The sequence below is a fragment of the Podarcis liolepis genome (assembly GCF_965112155.1).
Source record: "Podarcis liolepis genome assembly, chromosome: 2".
NCBI lineage: Eukaryota > Metazoa > Chordata > Lepidosauria > Squamata > Lacertidae > Podarcis > Podarcis liolepis.
Genome location: NC_139555.1, coordinates 108,068,723 through 108,087,211, shown reverse-complemented (window position 1 = coordinate 108,087,211; position 18,489 = coordinate 108,068,723). Strand labels below are relative to the sequence as shown.

At 49.1% G+C, this 18,489-nt stretch overlaps 2 protein-coding genes across 3 annotated transcripts; both read left to right on the top strand.

Annotated features, from left to right (window-relative positions):
* Positions 1–341: 341 nt before the first annotated feature.
* LOC310699349 (uncharacterized protein) lies at positions 342–6,754 on the top strand. The gene is made up of 3 exons (XM_083487020.1): positions 342–481; positions 3,051–3,269; positions 5,070–6,754. The coding sequence occupies exons 1-3, from the start codon at positions 382–384 to the stop codon at positions 5,264–5,266; spliced, it is 516 nt and encodes a 171-aa protein (XP_083343146.1). The 5' UTR covers positions 342–381; the 3' UTR covers positions 5,267–6,754.
* A 3,278-nt stretch (positions 6,755–10,032) lies between these two features.
* On the top strand, positions 10,033–16,551 carry LOC310701828 (uncharacterized protein). 2 transcript variants are annotated; one of them, XM_083493259.1, is made up of 2 exons: positions 10,033–10,323; positions 15,111–16,551. In XM_083493259.1, exon 2 carries the CDS (start codon positions 15,122–15,124, stop codon positions 16,088–16,090), a length of 969 nt encoding a protein of 322 aa, XP_083349385.1. In that variant the 5' UTR covers positions 10,033–10,323; positions 15,111–15,121; the 3' UTR covers positions 16,091–16,551. The 2 variants fall into 2 exon arrangements, with proteins under 2 accessions (XP_083349385.1, XP_083349386.1); XM_083493260.1 differs by lacking the exon at positions 10,033–10,323 and adding an exon at positions 13,359–13,521.
* Positions 16,552–18,489: the final 1,938 nt, after the last annotated feature.

Genomic DNA, 18,489 nt, shown 5'->3' with positions numbered 1-18,489 from the left:
GCGCAGAGAAAAAAAAGTTTGAGAACCACTCTGTTCTAAAAAGCACAATAGCGGCGGCGGCAGCAATTAAAGGATAGCTTAAGAACCCGACTGAAAACGAGGAAGAAAGCGTTTAGACGAAGAACGGGATGAAAAGAGAGCAAAAGCGGCCGCCGCCCACGCCATTTCCCCGCTTTGATTCCCGCCCGCACCCCCCCCCCCGGCAGTTGAACGAAGCCGGAGGAAATAATGCGGGAGCCTGATTGGCCTCGTCTCGAGGCGGACCTGAAGGGAAACCGCAGGGGGAAAGCCGGGAAGCTGTCCGTCTGCAACTCTGCACCTATATAATCATTGAGGGGGGGGGGGTGGCGGTCAGCTGGGGCGTGAAGCGAGGTTGCCGGCATGGCAAGGCGAGTGGGGAGGCTGGAGGAGATGGGGGCGAGGATCTTGGCCCTGGTGGAAAGCGCCGTCGCCCTGAAAGAAGACTTGAAAGCCGAACTGGGTGAGCAGCAGCGCCTGATTCTCCAGGGCTCAGTTACTGGGAAGAACTTTTTAATCCCTTTCCACAGCGGCATTGCATATATATATATTAAAAGGAGGTGGATTGCTTCACCTTCCTCTATCGGAGTTAGGAGATCCGTTTTCTCTTCAGTTAACTGTGCCTCAATCACAGATATGTAAAGGCGTAGTTGGCTAGTGAGGCAAATGCACTCTGCACATGGGCAGATGAGCTGTTGGACATTATGATTAAATGAAAACGGGGTCGGGGCTGAGCCCCTTTTTGGCTATGTACCTACATTTTTACTGTTGCACTTGTCATTAAAAACCATTTAAAATGCAACGCTAAACACTTACCGTTCCCAAAAAAACCTCGGGAGCGAAAGGGCAGGGTAGGAGGGGGGCATATCTTGGCTATGGTTCCTGCTGCTAAATTGATGGGATCTTTTAAAGATTGTGAGAGTTTGGTGCGTGGGTGTGTTGTTTTTGTTAGTCTGTTTGGTTCTGAACATTTGTTCTCGAGCTCTGAAATCCTCCTTTTAAATCTCGCCACCAAAAAGAGAAAGCCAGCAGAGTAGCTGTCTCCAACTTTTCATTGGGGTGTGTCCAGTCTGCTAAGCACTTGGAGACTTGGAGCTCACCTTGATAGATGCTCTTCCTATCCCAGGAGGATAGGCCCAGTGGAAGCCCCAGTTCTTCAAACTCACTCAGGAAAGGCCAGTTGCCTTACATTTCCTATTCTCTGACTTACCCATCAGGATTTCCAGTTAAGGGAGGAAGTGGGAAAAGGCCCATTTAATAAAAAGAAAGAAAACTTGCTAGGAGGAGATTGTTACCTTGAGTAGACCAATGCCTTTAAGGTCAGCAAAGCTGGAACTGGGACAGGTGTGAGCCATTGGCCTGAAATCCACTAGCTTTTCAACCTTGTTGAGTCCATGGCTCTCTTGACCAACTACAGTGGTACCTCGGGTTAAGAACTTAATTTGTTCTGGAGGTCCGCTCTTAACATGAAACTGTTCTTAAACTGAAGCACCACTTTAGCTAATGGGGCCTCCTGTTGCCATCACACGATTTCTGTTCTCATCCTGAAGCAAAGTTCTTAACCCAAGGTACTATTTCTGGGATAGCAGAGTCTGTAACCTGAAGCGTCTGCAACCTGAGGTATACCACTGTACATTCTTTTTGTGACACCCCTGTGGGGCTCAGAAGTCCAGTTATGTCACCCCTTTCCTGCAGAGCTGGCAGCCTCTCACCATTTTTCAAACACACTCCTTTGTGGAGGGTTCCCCCAGCCTCCTCTTTCCTTGGTAGTCTTCTGGGCAGCCACAGCTGTCACCCCTGGTCTCTGAGCTGCCCCCCTGCCCCAAAGAAAGGTGCCTCCTCACACTGCCCCACAGGAGCCTGGGAAGCACCCTCTGGCCAGCCCCAGAGGCACCATTCACCTGGGGAGCTTGTAGCTACTGCAACAAGCAGCTGTGCAAGCCTTTGGGAGGCAGAGATGTAAGAAGGCATGGGGGGGGAGGAAAGAGGGACAGGGGCCAGTGTTGCCTGTGGCATCCCTATCATTCACGGCACCGCAGGGTGCCACCATGCACTGGTTGAAAACCATGGCACTAGGATGTTTTCCTCCACAAGCTCCTTTGTCATGAATAGGAAGCGGTCAAAAGTACTGCTGTTTACACAGCTTGGATTTTGGTAGGCCTTGGGCAGGAGAGCTTACCGTATTTTTTGCACCATAACACTCACTTTTTTCCTCCTAGAAAGTAAGGGGAAATGCCTGTGCGTGTTATGGAGGAAATGCCTACGGGTGGCATGCCTACGGATTTTCCTCCTCTAAAAACTATGTGCGTGTTATGGTCGGGTGCGTGTTATAGAGCGAAAAATACGGTAATTGTGGTGAATTGTTATATGCTGATATGTGAGATGGAGTTACTCTTGGACTCCGAGCTTTGAGGAGCAAAATCTCACAAGAGGAACCCTTCAAATCAGTGACGGAAAATATGGAAAGGCAGGGATTTAGAGGAGAACGTCACGTGGACAAGAGAGAATTAACAGTGGTTTGGAAAACTTACTCTCCACATTAAACGACAGTAGGGATAAGCCCCAAATCAAATGTGTAGTAGCCATGGTCCGCCCTAGGTAAAGGTAAAGGGACCCCTGACCATTAGGTCCAGTCGTGACCGACTCTGGGGTTGCGGCGCTCATCTTGCTTTATTGGCCGAGGCAGCCGGTGTACAGCTTCCGGGTCAGGTGGCCAGCATGACTAAGCCGCTTCTGGCAAACCAGAGCAGTGCACGGAAACGCCGTGGATTTAGATTTGCCTACTATTAGGCAAAGGGGGGCGGTAACGACAGAGGTGGTGCTGGTAATGGTAATCTCTCCAGCTGTTGCTCCTGAGCTCCCCCAGTCATTCTGCCAGGAGGACAAAAGGTGTGTATTAATATGCCCCAAGGCCAGCCTGAAAAGTGCTGTCCAAACACTAATATTGAAATGAGAATCATCTGTTGGGGACACATAAAGTATTGGGCTGGGCCCACGCATGCCATGATTGGTTCTCTCTCTCCCCAAAATAGGGCATGTGTTTGCGTACCAAGAACATCAAGACAGCTCTCAAGAGGTCCCTGATGAAGGAGTACAGCAAAGTCAGCTACAACCAGTGCTGTCACCACTGTCACCGTCAATTTCACCGCTGCCACCGCCGCTGTCACCGCTGTCACCACAGCAGCCACTGCAGGCAGCTTCTCCTTCAAAGGCAGCCTCTGGGATGTATCTGGGCAGCGGCAGGGAGCTCGGTAAGAATTCTCTGCTGGTGAATGTGGATTTGGCTGACCTAGAATCCAAATGGCTCGACGGATTCTGTGCTTTTCTCCAGTGGTGTAGCTAAGGGTGCAGACACGCTACAGATCTAAAGCACACCCTGCCCACCAGCCCAAGAATCCTGGGATATACTGTTACCCCTCACAGGGCAACAGTTCCCAGCACCCTTAGCAAATGACAGCTCCCAGTAGCCTTAGGTAAATGTAAAGGGACCCCTAACCATTAGATCCAGTCGTGACCGACTCTGGGGTTGCGGCGCTCATCTCGCTTTATTGGCCGAGGGAGCAGCTTCAGGGTCATGTGGCCAGCATGACTAAACTGCTTCTGGCAAACCAGAGCAGCGCACGGAAACGCCGTTTACCCTCCTGCTGGAGTGGTACCTATTTATCTACTTGCACTTTGACATGCTTTCGAACTGCTAGGTTGGCAGGAGCTGGGACCGAGCAACGGGAGCTCACCCCGTCACGGGGATTCAAACCGCTGACCTTCTGATCGGCAAGTCCTAGGCTCTGTGGTTTAACCCACAGCGCCACCCGCGTCCCTCCCAGTAGCCTTAGATTGTTTAAATGTGTGATGTGTATGCAACCTAAGTAAAATTAATGTCCTCTCCCTCTGCCTGCCTTTAGATGGCCACGTTTATACTTATAAGCAGGCACAGGCAAACTCGGCCCTCCAGATGTTTGGGAACTACAACTCCCATCATCACTAGCTAACAGGACCAGTGGTCAGGGATGGTGGAAATTGTAGTCCCAAAACATCTGGAGGGCCGAGTTTGCCTATGCTTGCTTATAAGCATGCAATTTGGGTGATTAGCAACCCCAGTATTAATTTATCCTTCCCCAATCCAGTGCCCTCCAGAAGTTTTGTACAACTCTGATAGAGCCCAGCCTGCATGTCCACTGGCCCAGGGATGGTGGAAGTTGCAACCCACCAATTCCTGAAGGGCACCTGGGTGGGAGACGCTGCTTTAAGCTATGTTTGAGAGCCCAGGTCTGCAGTAGTTGGATTAGGTCAGGGGTAGGCAACCTAAGGTCCATGGGCTAGATTTGGCCCAATTGCCTTCTAAATCCGGCCCATGAACGGTCCGGGAATCAGTGTGTTTTGCATAAGTAGAATGTGTGCTTTTATTTAAAATGCATCTCTGGGTTGTTTGTGGGGCATAGGAATTCGTTCATTCCCCCCCCCCAAAAAAAAATAGTTTGGCCCACAACATGGTCTGAGGGATGATGGACTGGCCCACGGCCAAAAAAGGTTGCTGACCCTTGGACTAGGTGGACCAAGGAGGTCCAGATTCATATCCCCATTCAACCTAATAAAGGTAAAGGGACCCCTGACCATTAGGTCCAGTCGTGGCCGACTCTGGGGTTGCGGTGCTCATCTCGCTTTATTGGCCGAGGGAGCCGGCGTACGGCTTCCGGGTCATGTGGCCAGCATGACTAAGCCGCTACTGGCAAACCAGAGCAGCGCACGGAAATGCCATTTACCTTCCCGCCGGAGCAGTACCTATTTATCTACTTGCACTTTGATGTGCTTTCGAGCTGCTAGGTGGGCAGGAGCAGGGACCGAGCAACGGGAGCTCACCCCGTCGCGGGGATTTGAACCGCCGACCTTCTGATCGGCAAGTCCTAGGCTCTGTGGTTTAACCCACAGCGCCACCCGTGTCCCATTCAACCTAATAGGGTAGGATAAAATGGGGTTGGGTGGAGAATCATTCCAGTGCTCAAGGCAGCTTTGGAGGAACGGTGGCATATAAACAAGTTGTTTCTTCTGCACAGATGCCATCCTGAAGAACCAAGAAGCTCTCTGCAAGGTCTTGATGAACCAGGATGCACTGAGAAATCTTATGGACAGGCTCCAGAAGACCTTGTCCACCGTAGAAGAGAGGCTCCAAGCCATTGAGCAAGAGATGAGCATCATTTCTCAGTTCACCCAAGAACTCAACCAAGTGGGGAATGAAGCGAACTGGACCTGAACGGTCTCATCCAAGTAGCCGAGTGACTAACCTGGTTGCCATCCAAAGCACCTGACTTGCACCTGACTCTCCTATTTTGAAGTTTCAGCTCTACCACAATTCTTCCAGCACCTACAGAGAGAATTTGTTGTACGATACAAAAGCAAAAGATTCTCAGTACTCAAGATCTGATCTTTACAGACAAAAAACAACAACAACACTGCTGCAGTTAGAAACAATTTCAGTCTGGCTTGTGTGTATCTCTCTTCCCTAGGATGAAGATGTGATTTATCTTAAAACATGATCTAGCTCAATCTAGCCTTATTAAAAACCCCCGTTTGATCAAAGAGCCTCATGGTTCTCTGAAGAAGCCTCTTGGTGCCGAGTCATCAAGCCTGGAATGTGCCCAGCTGATAAAACTCAAGCCTTCCACCAGAAATAGAAATGTAAACAGCTTCCTTTTCTAGGGGTGCCTGCTTCTCTGTTTTTGCCCATTTTCATCCTAAATGCCGCATGGAAAACCTCTTAGTGAGGGTGTGCTCACCTTCAAAACTCAAGGGTCAAGTAAGAAATGAGAGCCAAATGTGAGATTTGTAGCTATTAGCTTCTTCTATTCTCAGCTTGGTTTCCACTTCAACCATGATAGATAAAGGCAAGGACATGATCTTGAGCATTGCAGCGCATTGAACTCTTGTGTGCATCAAATCCCACTAGTGGATTTTAATGTCATAATAATCTGAGTGGGTTTTTAATTCACAATACTCCCAATGGTTAGCTCACAGATTTTGGGGTAGCACTGTTGCACTTTCCGTAAGCTTACAGTATGAGATAGCAAATGTGCTCTCATGCAAGGAGCGATTTCCCCCCTCCATTTTACTAAAACTATTGTTCGAGTGCTTTGGAATAATCAATGCAATACAGAGACCTCTCACTGTGTCCGATGCCAGCCTGCTGATAATAGTGGCCGTATCCCCGGTCATTTACACTGCAAGTGCCGATTGGACAAACGGTTGTTTAGAAAGCTTCATGTTGGGTATGGTTCTTTGAGTGGCCTAAATAGTGCTGTTAAGCTGGGCCACAAATCAGAAAAGTAAATTTGGCTTGCAAGAAAGAGGGGGTGCTCCTCCCCAGGTCTTTCCTGCCTGTCCCCTCCTGGAATGAATGGGAGGCTGATTACAGATCTCTCCTTGCACTAATCAAATTAGCTTCAGTTGATCTTGCAGAGGAACTATCTGTTGTCATTGTTCCTTGGGTTTTATTAAGCATAGCTAAACTTCATAGTGTGTGCTTGGTACTATAGCCAAGCCCTCCCTCTCCTATGCCAGCCTGAATATTTTGGGAGCACCCACCTGTGTGGAAAAGGATCAACAGATTTGTCTATACTGATTTTGAATATATTCATTTGCTCTCAAGCCCCATCCAGCTCTTCCTCTTCTTCTGTGGTGATGGTTTGTACTTGTATACCTTTTGTGCATATGTCAAACAAATAAAACTTTCTTGCATACAAAATGTCTGCTTTGGTCTTTGTAGGGCATGGGCTTGTGTAGGAGCATCCCACACTGCAAGCGGCGATGAGTGAGACCTACAACAAAATGTTGCTGTGTGGGGTGCTCCTGTCTAACATCCCAGCCCATGCCCTTTCCCAGTAGTCTGCATTCCACTCGCCAGCAGCAGCTTTACTCCATGCGAAATTGCATTCAAACATAGCTATGCATATGTGCTAGTTAGTGCATGAAGGGGTTAAGACCACCGAGTTCTGTTCCTAGACTTAGCTAGGTCAACCCCACCTCTCGTTTAGGAGGAGGTGAGTTGTTTCTCTTCCTCCATCTCTTTCAGCCATGTAACCGACCAGGACGGACATGTCTGCCCTTGATCCAAGTTCAGACTGCATGTTCGAAACTGCATTGTGTGTTTTGCACGCAAGAGCAATCTACCTGCGTTCTCTTTGCTGTTGCATGGAACAATGCATGAACCAGACCTTTGGATGTAATAAGTAAAACTTTAAAAGTAGCCTGCTAGCGTGTGAGGCTAAGCTGCAATGTGCCTGCCAATTCCTATGACACCTTCCCCCACCACAGACTATAACTCGCTCACTTGCTGCTTTCTCCTGTGTGGGTGGAAGAAGTAGACTAGAAATTTGGCAGAGTTCTGTCCCTGGGCCAGGGTGGCTGGAACTCCCAAAGTATTATCTTGACGCATCCTGATATCTGCATGAGAGAATGTGCATAAATGCAGCCCTCACGCCAAGAGAGACTCGTAACCCCTACCTGTTACAAGAATTCTAAGGTCTCAAATATAAATTAAATGTTCATAAATGTACAAGGCAAACACATACATAAGTATATAGACCATGTGTCCAAAATAGTACAGGAGAGCAATCCAGAAGCCATTTTGACTCTCCCAAATTGACCTCAAATATTTCTCTGCAAGGAGGAAGGAAATGGGAAAGCCTCCCCATTGTCTTTTGCTTACAGATCCTGTCTTAAGGTCATATTTGTGTATGAATAGGGTGAGCCTGTGACCTGGATTCAGGAACTGAAGTATTAACCATCGCCAAAGAATGGCCAGACTGCCCAGGTAATGCAATCAGTGACCATTATTAGGTATCCTGGCAGACAGGATTTCTGCTGTAGATGGCCTCCTGTGATGTATGTACATTTCAGGGGGGGGTGGTCTTAGGCTACAGGGTGGGCAATTTCAAGAGTCTATATAAGGGCTTGCACACCGTCATTCAGGGTTCTCTCCTGCGTGTGGGGAGTGTGTCAGCATCGCCCTAGAGCCAGTGCACCAACTGGACTCTTGCACCTCAACCCCGACTGGGCTGGGCGAGCTGGGTAGCACCGCCAGAGACCTCCTTCTCCCACAGGAACAGGTCACAGTGCTGTGGACTCACAGCTTAGAGCTGAGAGCACCGGATTCACTGTCTCAATACTTCAGTCGTTGCGCAGCAGAGTTTTGCAGAGTCTTGCAGAGTATAAACCACTCGGAGAGCAGCTCTGTAAAATATCTTCCTTTTATTCTATAACTACAACTATGGTACAAAACTATATACAGAGCTAAGTATTCTGAGCATAAATCAATGCTACACTGAGAGTCTGCAGCTGCTCTTAGCAGCAATCTAATCTCTAGGTTCTCTAACACTCTCACTCTCTCCGATACACTGACTGACTGACTCTCTCTCACACACAGATATGTTGCTGGGCAGAATAAGTAAATAGGCAGGACACGCCTCCTCTTCTCTGTGGAGTCAGCAGAAATCATCAGGAGATGGTCAGGAGATTCTTGGGTATGGGAGGGGTGAAATCTCCTCAGAGTGAGGACCCTGTTGCAACAGTTTAATAAAGATCAGGCTTACCAGCTGCTTTGCTTCTCAATATACCATACTCTGTTGTCTTTGTCCATGGAGTTTTCTTGGCAGGGATACTGGAGTGGCTTGCCGGTTCCTCCTCCAGGTGGATCATGTTTGGTCAAAACTCTCCACTATGTCCTGTCCATCTTGGGTACCCTGCTCGGCATAGTTCATAGCTTCTCTGAGTTATTCAAGCCCCTTTGCCACGGCAAGGCAGTGATCCATGAAGGGGATTCTCAATATACCATACTCTCTTGACTAAACTGTGGGAGGCAGTGGAAGACAGAAGTGCCTGGCGTGCTCTGGTCCAGGGGGTCACGAAGAGTCGGAAACAACTAAACGACTAAACAACAACACACCATACTCTGGTTGGCCTCTGTTGCTATCGATAGGGAACCCACTTAAGGACTCTTTACGGGCTCTTGGATCCCCCAAAAGGAAAAAGGAGCAGTTTTTCTTATAACTTACCAACCACCTCCAATCCAGTGTCCTCCAGAAATTTTGGACCTCAGCTTCCATCAGCCCATGTGGCCAATGTTGAGGGATGATGGGAGCTGTGGTTCTGCACTGTTTGGAGGGCTGCAGGTTAACCTCCCACAGCCTGTGGGGCACCTGGGCAACTTTGTTCTCTTCCACAAGCCAGGTAAAGGTAAAGGGACCCCTGACCACTAGGTCCAGTCGTGACCGACTCTGGGGTTGTGGCGCTCATCTCGCTTTATTGACCAAGGGAGCCGGTGTACAGCTTCCGGATCATGTGGCCAGCATGACTAAGCCGCTTTTGGCAAACCAGAGCAGTGCACGGCAGTGGCGTAGCGTGGGGGGTGCAGGGGGGGCCCGGCCGCACCGGGCGCAACATCTGGGGGTTAGGGGGCGCAAATCCACAGGTTAGGGGGCGCAAATTACTTGCCTTGCCCCGGGTGCTGGCAACCCACGCTACGCCACTGGTGCACGGAAATGCCGTTTACCTTCCTGCCAGAGCGGTACCTATTTATCTACTTGCACTTTGACGTGCTTTCAAACTGCTAGGTTAGCAGGAGCAGGGACCAAGCAACGGGAGCTCACCCTGTCGCAGAGATTCAAACCGCCGACCTTCTGATTGGCAAGTACTAGGCTCTGTGATTTAACCCACAGGGCCACCCGCGTCCCCTGTGGGGCACCTGAGCAACTTTGCTCTCTTCCAGAAGCCAAGATACAGGCAAATGGGAGTGAGTTGAGTGGCTGAGAATATGCCTAAATAAGGATGGTCCTTTCCAACTGTAGGATTCTACGAGCGCGCTCGGCACAGCAACCTTTTGCTAAGGGTCTTGCCTCGTAAAATTGATTTCCCCCATCAGCGACTTTAAATGTCTACGCTCGACACAGTTAGAGAGCAAGCTTAGATCCCGGACCACTGGACCCACCCCTGACGTCCCCGCCCCCCCCCCCGTGCGCGGTGAACTTCTTTCCTCCACCCTTGCGCATGCACACGAAAGCGCATACTAATAACAAACTTAGTTGGTCTCTAAGGTGCTACCGGATGAAATTTTTTAATTTTGTTTTCCTTTAAGACCGGATTAACGATGTAATTCGGGGACCTCCTCCCATTGGCTGGAGCGAGCGAGGAGTGATCGCCTGCGGCTGTAAAGCGGATGGATCAGCTGGGCGGATCGAGATTCGGGCGGTGAAGGGACGCTGCGCGAGAACAAGGGGTTTACGCAGCTCAGCCGACTCCCGTAGTGGTGGTGCAGAGGTAAATAGCATATTTCTGGGGTGCGTGTCTTTTGCGTGTTTAGGGTGCAGTCCTGCGCGTCTCCTGTTTTTTTCCTCCTCCCCCTCCAACTGCGCTGCTTTTCTGACGATAACAATTGCGTTCTAGATCTCAGTTCCACGACACTTTCCCCATCTTCCCTCCTTTGCAGCCCCGGTATTTGGGATCTGCGCGCGCCCTTCCGTTGCTTTTTGCGCGCAACGCAGGCGGCTGTGGAGCAGTTGCTGCAAACCGTTTCAGCAGGTCGGAAAGGGGGCGGGGCGGGTTGGATCCCCACTGGAGCCGCTCTGATTCCAGTCTGCAAATATCTTGGAAGCGGAGCTTGCCGTTTGGGGTGGGTGGGGCTGATGGTAAGAGCAATTTCCAGGGCGGAAATCCTGTTGAAGTTATAATGCTTCTAATTTGCAAGAAAGAGTTTCTCCCAGGGCTCCTTCAGGCAACCTGCGCGTTAAATAGCCATCCTGATTGGATGGCTAGACAACGCCTACTCATATTACTGAGCATTGATGTTGATTTACCGGTACAGAGGCTATACTGTATCCGCTCTTTATTGAGCGTTAATTCCATGTTGCATTATCCTGCACTTTAGTGCATTTCCCTGTTACTTTGCCGACCCCAGAAAGTCTGTTTTGAAAAACAGCAACAACACGGATTGTTGCACAAGATCACTTCGTTCTGCTTTAATGATTGCACAAACCTGATTTTCCAGTATGCGATTGAATCCCTCCTGCAAAATACAGAGTCTGCAGTTGACCCTTGTGAAAAGGGAGAGGGATAATCCTGCAAACGTAGATAATCTTGCAAATAGCCTAGATCCAGTGTCAGCAGGGTTGCCACCTTGCTTCAGGCAGGACTTTGCCTACAGTTGCTTAAAGGTAAAGGGACCCCTGACCATTAGGTCCAGTCGTGACCGACTCTGGGGTTGCGGCCCTCCTCTCGCTTTACTGGCCGAGGGAGCCGGCGTACAGCTTCTGGGTCATGTGGCCAGCATGACTAAGCCGCTTCTGACGAACCAGAGCAGCGCACGGAAACGCCGTTTACCTTCCCGCCCAAGCGGTACCTATTTATCTACTTGCACTTTGACGTGCTTTCAAACTGCTAGGTTGGCAGGAGCAGGGACCAAGCGACAGGAGCTCACCCTGTCATGGGGATTCAAACCGCCAACCTTCTGATCAGCAAGTCCTAGGCTCTGTGGTTTAACCCACACACAGCTGCTTAGCAGGTAGAAAATAAAGTTTTCCTCTTGCAATGTATTAGTATGCTCCAGTTGATCCTGCCCCTTATCAGGGACAGCCCCCTATTTTCACATCCCTGCCCTTTGTGAATCACTATTGCCCTATTTTTTTGCCTTTCTGTGGATGCCTTGTTAAAAATATATATTTTAGTGCCAGTGGTTATGGTAGCTATTCTCTGGTGTTCAGCCTCTAGTCTCCCCATCTCCTAGTTAATCCAATCTAGGAGTGGGGTGCATTTGTGTGTGTTTATGGGTGAATAATAGGGTACCACATAGTGTCCAGGTTGGCAAGTTCACACACTGATTGCTTGGCTTAGTAAATTTATTTCCATGCTGCCTTTCCACAATGCAGATTGTAGTTGCCATCCAAGGAGCATCAGTTCCTTGACTTAGATGCAGTTCAGAGAGGGAGAGGTCTTCTCCTGAGGCTAATGATTTACACCTTATCTCCTTTATAGCTATCGTAATTGTTTAAACTGTTGATAACAGTAGCACAATGGGTGGGTGGGGGGAGCTCTGGCTTGCCTTTTAGCCTTTTTCTCAATTTTTATCCCTGTAGCCCATGGGTAGGCAAACTAAGGCCTGGGGGCCGGATCCAGACAAATTGCCTTCTCAGTCCGGCCCACGGACGGTCCAGGAATCAGCGTGTTTTTACATGAGTAGAATGTGTGCTTTTATTTAAAATGCATCTCTGGGTCATTTGTGGAGCACAGGAATTTGTTCATAATTTTTTTCCTTCAAAATATAGTCCGGTCCCCAACAAGGTCTGAGAAGCAGTGGACTGGCCCCCTGCTGAATAAGTTTGCTGACCCCAATATCCTGGGGCAGATGGGGCTGATCAACCTGGGAAGGCAGTCCATTCTAAGAGAGGGGAAACTCTGACCCTAAACCTCCACTGCCTTGCGGGATATATTCGGGAGAAGAGAAGACTCAGGAGTAAACCCTACACACAAATCAAGAGAGTAGTCACTAAGCCAAGGCCTTGTATGCCTCCTTTCGGCAACTCCTGCAGCCAAACTGATGCTAAATGTATTGCTCTGCTTTCCTTTGGACCACATCAGCAGGGCTGAGGGGGTGGGTGGTCTTGTCATCTGGGCAGGCCAGGACTTCCATACACACCACCCAGGCTTGCGCCCCAGGGAGGTCACCCAAGGAAGTAGACTTTTTCAGTTAAGGGAGGCTGCCCCACTGAAGCCAACTAGACTGGCATGTGAAACTGACTTCAACACTTAGGATAGGGGGGTGAGGGAAGAAGGTTAGCTTAGGGGGTGCAGTGCAGGCTGCTTGCTCTACCCCGCCAGGCACATCCTAGGCCTACGGCTGACTCGAGGCCCTCAGCCCTGGATGGGAGGTTTACAACACCCTCCTCTTCCTGTTGTTGCTGCCAGACACTCCCAGACTTGAGAGCGAGCTCAGCTTCCTTTGTCCAGCCTTTCATGCCTTCTAGATCAGGGGTCAGCAGACTTTTTCAGCAGGGGGCCGGTCCACTGTCCCTCAGACCTTGTGTGGGGCTGGACTGGTGTTTTTTTTTTGGGGGGGGGAGAACAAATTCCAATGCCCCACAAATAACCCAGAGATGCATTTTAAATAAAAGGACACATTCGACTAATGTAAAAACACGCAGATTCCCAGACTGTCTGTAGGCCGGATTTAGAAGGTGATTGGGCCCCAGGCCTTAGTTTGCCTACCCATGTTCTAGAAGGACCAGCAGGAAGTCCTCCAGGTGTTGTACATCAGGGAGATGTGTTTCCATCACCGTGGCAACAGCACCATGCCAGCCCTCCATTTTCCTTTGCTTCCTAGCTAGTCCCAACCCTTCGTTGCCCCAGCAACAGCTGATGCTGCTCTGGTTGTGAGCTGTATCCCTTTCATTTCCACTGTGCACCCCATCTATGTGGCTTGAGTCCCTGCTTCTGGTCGTGTCTTCCGTTCCTCTACTGTCGCCGGTAAGGAGAACAACAGAAAATCCAGAAAACAGTCACATCCATATTTTTAAAACAGTCTTACTTTGCCACTCCCCCTTTCACAAAGAATCATGGGAAACGTAGTTTGTTAAGGGTCTCCTCACAACTCGGCACGCCTAAATACTACAGTTCCCAAGATTCATTGGGAGAAGCTGTGTGTTTTAAGGTGACGCAATTAAGTTTTAAATGTATGGTGTGGAGGTGACCAACAGCCCCAAACAACAGTATCCTCAGAACCCAAACCCACATGTAAGACATAATAGAAAATGAAACTAAACCACCCTCTGTCCACGCTAAAAAATGCCCAGCGTTAGGTCCAGGCAGATCTCCCAAGGTGGGCCTTCTGTAGGATTGGCCCCACAACAGAAAAGACTCTGCTGTGTCACTTTGTAATTTTGCTGGAAGCTGCCCAGAGTAGCTGGGGCAACCCAATCGGGTGAGTGGGGTATAAGAAATAAATTATTACTATTATTAGAGATATACTCACCACCCTTCAGCTGGTGAAGGAATCCGGAGCAGAGCCCCAATTTGGACTGAAACACTTGGGAAGGCATAGGCAGAGGAACACTGTCCTTCAGATAACCAGATGGGTTTTGGACCTTAAAGGCATGAATACACAACTTAAATTGGGCCTGGGAACAGACAGATAACTTGTGCAGATTAGATGGCAGGAATGGGGTATGTCCAAGCACTCTACGACATCCCATAGGTAAAGGTAAAGGGACCACTTGTGGCCGACTCTGGGGTTGCAGCGCTCATCTCGCTTTATTGGCCGAGGGAGCCGGCGTACAGCTTCCGGGTCATGTGGCCAGCATGACTAAGCCACTTCTGGCGAACTAGAGCAGCGCACGGAAATGCCGTTTACCTTCCCGCCAGAGCGGTACCTATTTATCTACTTGCACTTTGACTTGCTTTCGAACTGCTTGGTTGGCAGGAGCAGGGACCGAGCGACAGGAGCTCACCCCGTCGCGGGGATTCGAACCGCCGACCTTCTGATCAGCAAGTCCTAGGCTCTGTGGTTTAACCCACAGCACCACCCGCGTCCCTCGACATCCCATAGGATGTACCAATAATCAATGAAGCCAAAGGGAGGTTGAAACAGATTTTTTCCCCCTCATACCATTTTTATTGATGTATTACATTTGTGTTCCACTCTTTACCTTCAGGGACCCAGTGTGGTGTAGTGGTTAGAATGTCAGACTAGGACCTGGGAGACCATGAAGCCCATTGGGTGACCTTGGTCACATGACTCCCTGCCTAATTGCCTCGTGGGCGTTGTTGTGAGGATGACAATGAAGACAGAGGAGAGAACCAAAGTATGGAGGAAAGAGTGGGGTAGCAACGAAAACTATAAATTTATTGTAATAATTGATTATTGGCTAATGTTAGCCGTTCGATGCAAAATATAAAGGCCTCTGGGTAGAATACCGCTGACAAACCTGAACATTTAAAACCAGAAACAGTTGTTCAATTTCACACTGCTTGAAGAACTGCTAACATGGAGCAGAAGGGTTGCATTCAAGTGTACATGCCCAGAAGTCACTCATTTTTAAGCTGTTTTTCATTGCCAGATTCCGCCAGCATGAGGGATGACAGCAACCTGTTTGAGCCGCTTCTGGACGATGGGGACGACAGCAAGCTCATACCTGTGCAGAGATTCTCGTACAGAGAGAAACTCTGGGGAATTCTGCCCCGAAGCTCTGCGCCATCGTGGCTCTACGGCATAGAATGTGGCGTGCCCAGTTTCTCTGACAAGTCCACGATGACTCAGACGACCAGGCCGCTGGGCAAACGAAAAACCTGGACTTTGGTTCTGGTTTTCCTTGCCCTTCTCACCCTCCTCACCCTGGCTTTTATCGGGGCTCTGTTCTGGGCCCCGTGGAGACAGCAGTCTCCCGTTGAAGCCAACAAGACAAAAGCTGGGGAGAACGCAACAGCGGCCATCTTGGTTGGGCAGAAAAACCTCAGTCTTGCGGCTCTACTGGAAGCCGAGATGCAGGAGCCGCAACAGGGAGCCATGCGTAAGTGCTTGGAGGAAGCTGTTCACAAGTTTTCTGAGGAACCAGCCATGGTGCGGAAGAACTCCAAGATGATCCTTCAGTGTAACGGAACAAAGCAGGAGTTCGTTTCCGGAAAAGGGGAAATCCACATCGAAGTGGTCTGGATCAACGGCACGGCGTCGTACATCCTCGATGAGGCCAGCCCAGAAGTCCACATGGCAAGGCTTGGGCGCCACCCTATGCCGCTCAGTCTCGCCAGAATCAGTGGTGTCCTCCAAGACCTGCCATCCAACATCTCCGAGACTCAGGGAGATTTGAAGGAGCTGCATAGCTGCCTCGACAAGGCCTTGCAAGAATTTCCACGTGAGCCAGTGGTGCTGCAGGACGATGCCAAACTGATGGTGACGTGTGGAGGAGTAAATCTGACCTTCATTTCCGGGGAGGGGCAGAGCGATATCAACGTGTACAGAGAAGACGGGGAAGTTCAGTATCAGGTGAAGCCTACCTGGTCGGCATGGTGGGCCAGGCTTTTCAAAGGAAGGCTCGGTTGAGTGACAGGTTGGAGGAGCCAGCGCAGGAGGTACCTTTGTGGCACTGCTGGGGAGTCAAAAGGACTGACTATAAGGCATCTCGCTGCTGCAGTTTCAATTATGCACCACCCTCAAGATCCCATTATTCCAATGTTCTCTGCAGTTCCTGTCAATCGCATAGCTGGCAATGAATGATTATTCACTAGTGCTGTATAAAACAATCAAAATCTTTGGTCCGGGATATGATTTCAGGGCGGGCAGGGCATTTCTTTTTTTCCTAGGTGAACAACTATGCCTTAATCACAGATTTAAAATTTTATGCATGCATCCGTCCTACTGCCAAGTATGTAAAGGTTTTTAATGATTAGAATCATGTGTGACAATCTTTTCCCCCAACCCAGAAAGTTCAAGTGCTGCGCCTTATGCGTCTTGTTCTTCTGTGTTCTGTTTACTGGTTTATTAAATAAATTTTTTGTTCTTTTTGTTTTGTGTGGGGGGCAAATTTGGTCCAGCAAATCTTTTTGCTGGGGGGGAAAAACGTTCCTCTGATTTTTGTCTCCTTTCTGCAACAATTCATCTGCTGGGGTTTTCCTTCGACTCTAGAAATGTGCCCCTGCCCCTTCCGCTTGGGTGTTGGTGAGTAGGACTGTGGAGGACACGTTTGTCCTTCTGGATGCCCAGCACTGTCCCCAGTCGTGTGGGTTGGATGATGGGAAATGGGAGTCCAACAGCAGTTTGCGTGGCACAAATGGCGCCACCCCCAGCCCTGGTGCCGTAGTGTTGTATTGATGCAGGGCCCTGTGACACCCTGCGCGTTTATTACGAACACTGGTAGGTAGGAGGCAAGTTCTTGTTAGGAACAGCTAGGGTCATGCCCAGCATTAGTAGATCATGGACATTAAAGGACACAGCAGACTTGGGGACAACTACTCCCGTTGTCTTGGCCTTGCAGACCTTTTCGCGAAAGACGTCCTGGAGGAAAGCAGATTGCCCAGGAATTGTTGCTCCAGAAAATGTGGTTAGCTGTGGGAAGATGGGGCAATGTTGGGGTTGGGGGACATAAACCTCTGCTTAAAAACCTCCAAGGAAAGGAGAGTCTGTATCACTTTTCAAGGGAGTCCATCTAACAGCTCTCACTGTTAGAAAGCTCTTCCTGGGGTTTAGTTTGGAATCTCCCTTATTGTAACTTGGATCCATTGATTCAAGTCCTGGCCTCCAGAGCAGAAGCCCTTTAGTCCTGGATGTGAAGAATAATAATAATAATAATAATAATAATAATAATAATAATAATAATAATAATAATTTATTTATACCCCGCCCTCCCTGGCCAGAGCTGGGCTCAGGGTGGCTAACACCAATAAAATTACAATAAAACATAAGGGGGGGGAGACCAAACACCCCCCAGTTTATTAAAATACAGGTTAAAATGCAATTTAAAATGCAGCCTCATTTTAATAGTAGCCCATAGATCAAAACCATAAGCGGAGGGAAACATAAGGGTCAGACTGAGTCCAAACCAAAGGCCAGGCGGAACAGCTCTGTCTTGCAGGCCCTGCGGAAAGATGTCAAGTCCCGCAGCGCCCTAGTCTCTTGTGACAGAGCGTTCCACCAAGTCGGGGCCAGTACTGAAAAGGCCCTGGTCCTAGTTGAGACCAATCTAACCACCTTGCGGCTTGGGACTTCCAAAGTGTTGTCATTTGTGAACCTCGCGGATCAGAAACTTCTCCCACCCTTCCCCTGCTGAGCAGGGAGAGGAGTTCAAGAGTCGCTGTCTTGTGAGTTAGCAAAGAATTACAGCTATGGGCACAATCCTGCCGGCTGCAGGATTTGGTGGAAGCCCTGCTATGCTGGCCAGACCCCCTCTCTCTCCCTCCCTCTCTGTACCTACATTAATACTCTCTTGCCATATTATCGAATGCCAAGATTGTGCTGGATTTATGTACAGTGGTGACCCGCAAGACAAAAAACTCGCTAGACGAAAGGGCTTTGCGGTTTTTGAGCTGCTTCGCAAGACGAATTTCCCTATGGGCTTGTTTCACAAGACGAAAACCTCTTGCAAGTTTGTTTCCTTTTTCTTAACACCGTTAATACAGTTGCGACTTGACTTCGAGGAGCAACTCATAGAACGCGGTGTGGTAGCCTTTTTTGAGGTTTTTGGTGATTTTTGAAGCTTTTCCAAAACTTTTCCTACACCGTGCTTCGCAAGACGAAAAATTCGCTAGACGAAAAAACTCACAGAACGAATTAATTTCGTCTTGCAAGGCACCACTGTATAAGCTAAGCTATAGATTAGGGCCCCACTCTCTTAGGGGCCCCAAAAAAATTTAAAGAAAAAAAAAGATGTACATTTCCAAAATATAAGATAAAAAAAAAACCTACATACAGCAACAGTGTTTTGTGTTGTGTAGGCTCCTATGATG

Coding starts and splice junctions, on each gene's coding strand:
- LOC310699349 (XM_083487020.1), top strand. CDS start 382: ATGGCAAGGCGAGTGGGGAGGCTGGAGGAGATGGGGGCGAGGATCTTG. Junction 482..3,050: donor AGACTTGAAAGCCGAACTGG/GTGAGCAGCAGC, acceptor TCCCCAAAATAG/GGCATGTGTTTGCGTACCAA. Junction 3,270..5,069: donor GGGCAGCGGCAGGGAGCTCG/GTAAGAATTCTC, acceptor TCTTCTGCACAG/ATGCCATCCTGAAGAACCAA.
- LOC310701828 (XM_083493259.1), top strand. CDS start 15,122: ATGAGGGATGACAGCAACCTGTTTGAGCCGCTTCTGGACGATGGGGAC.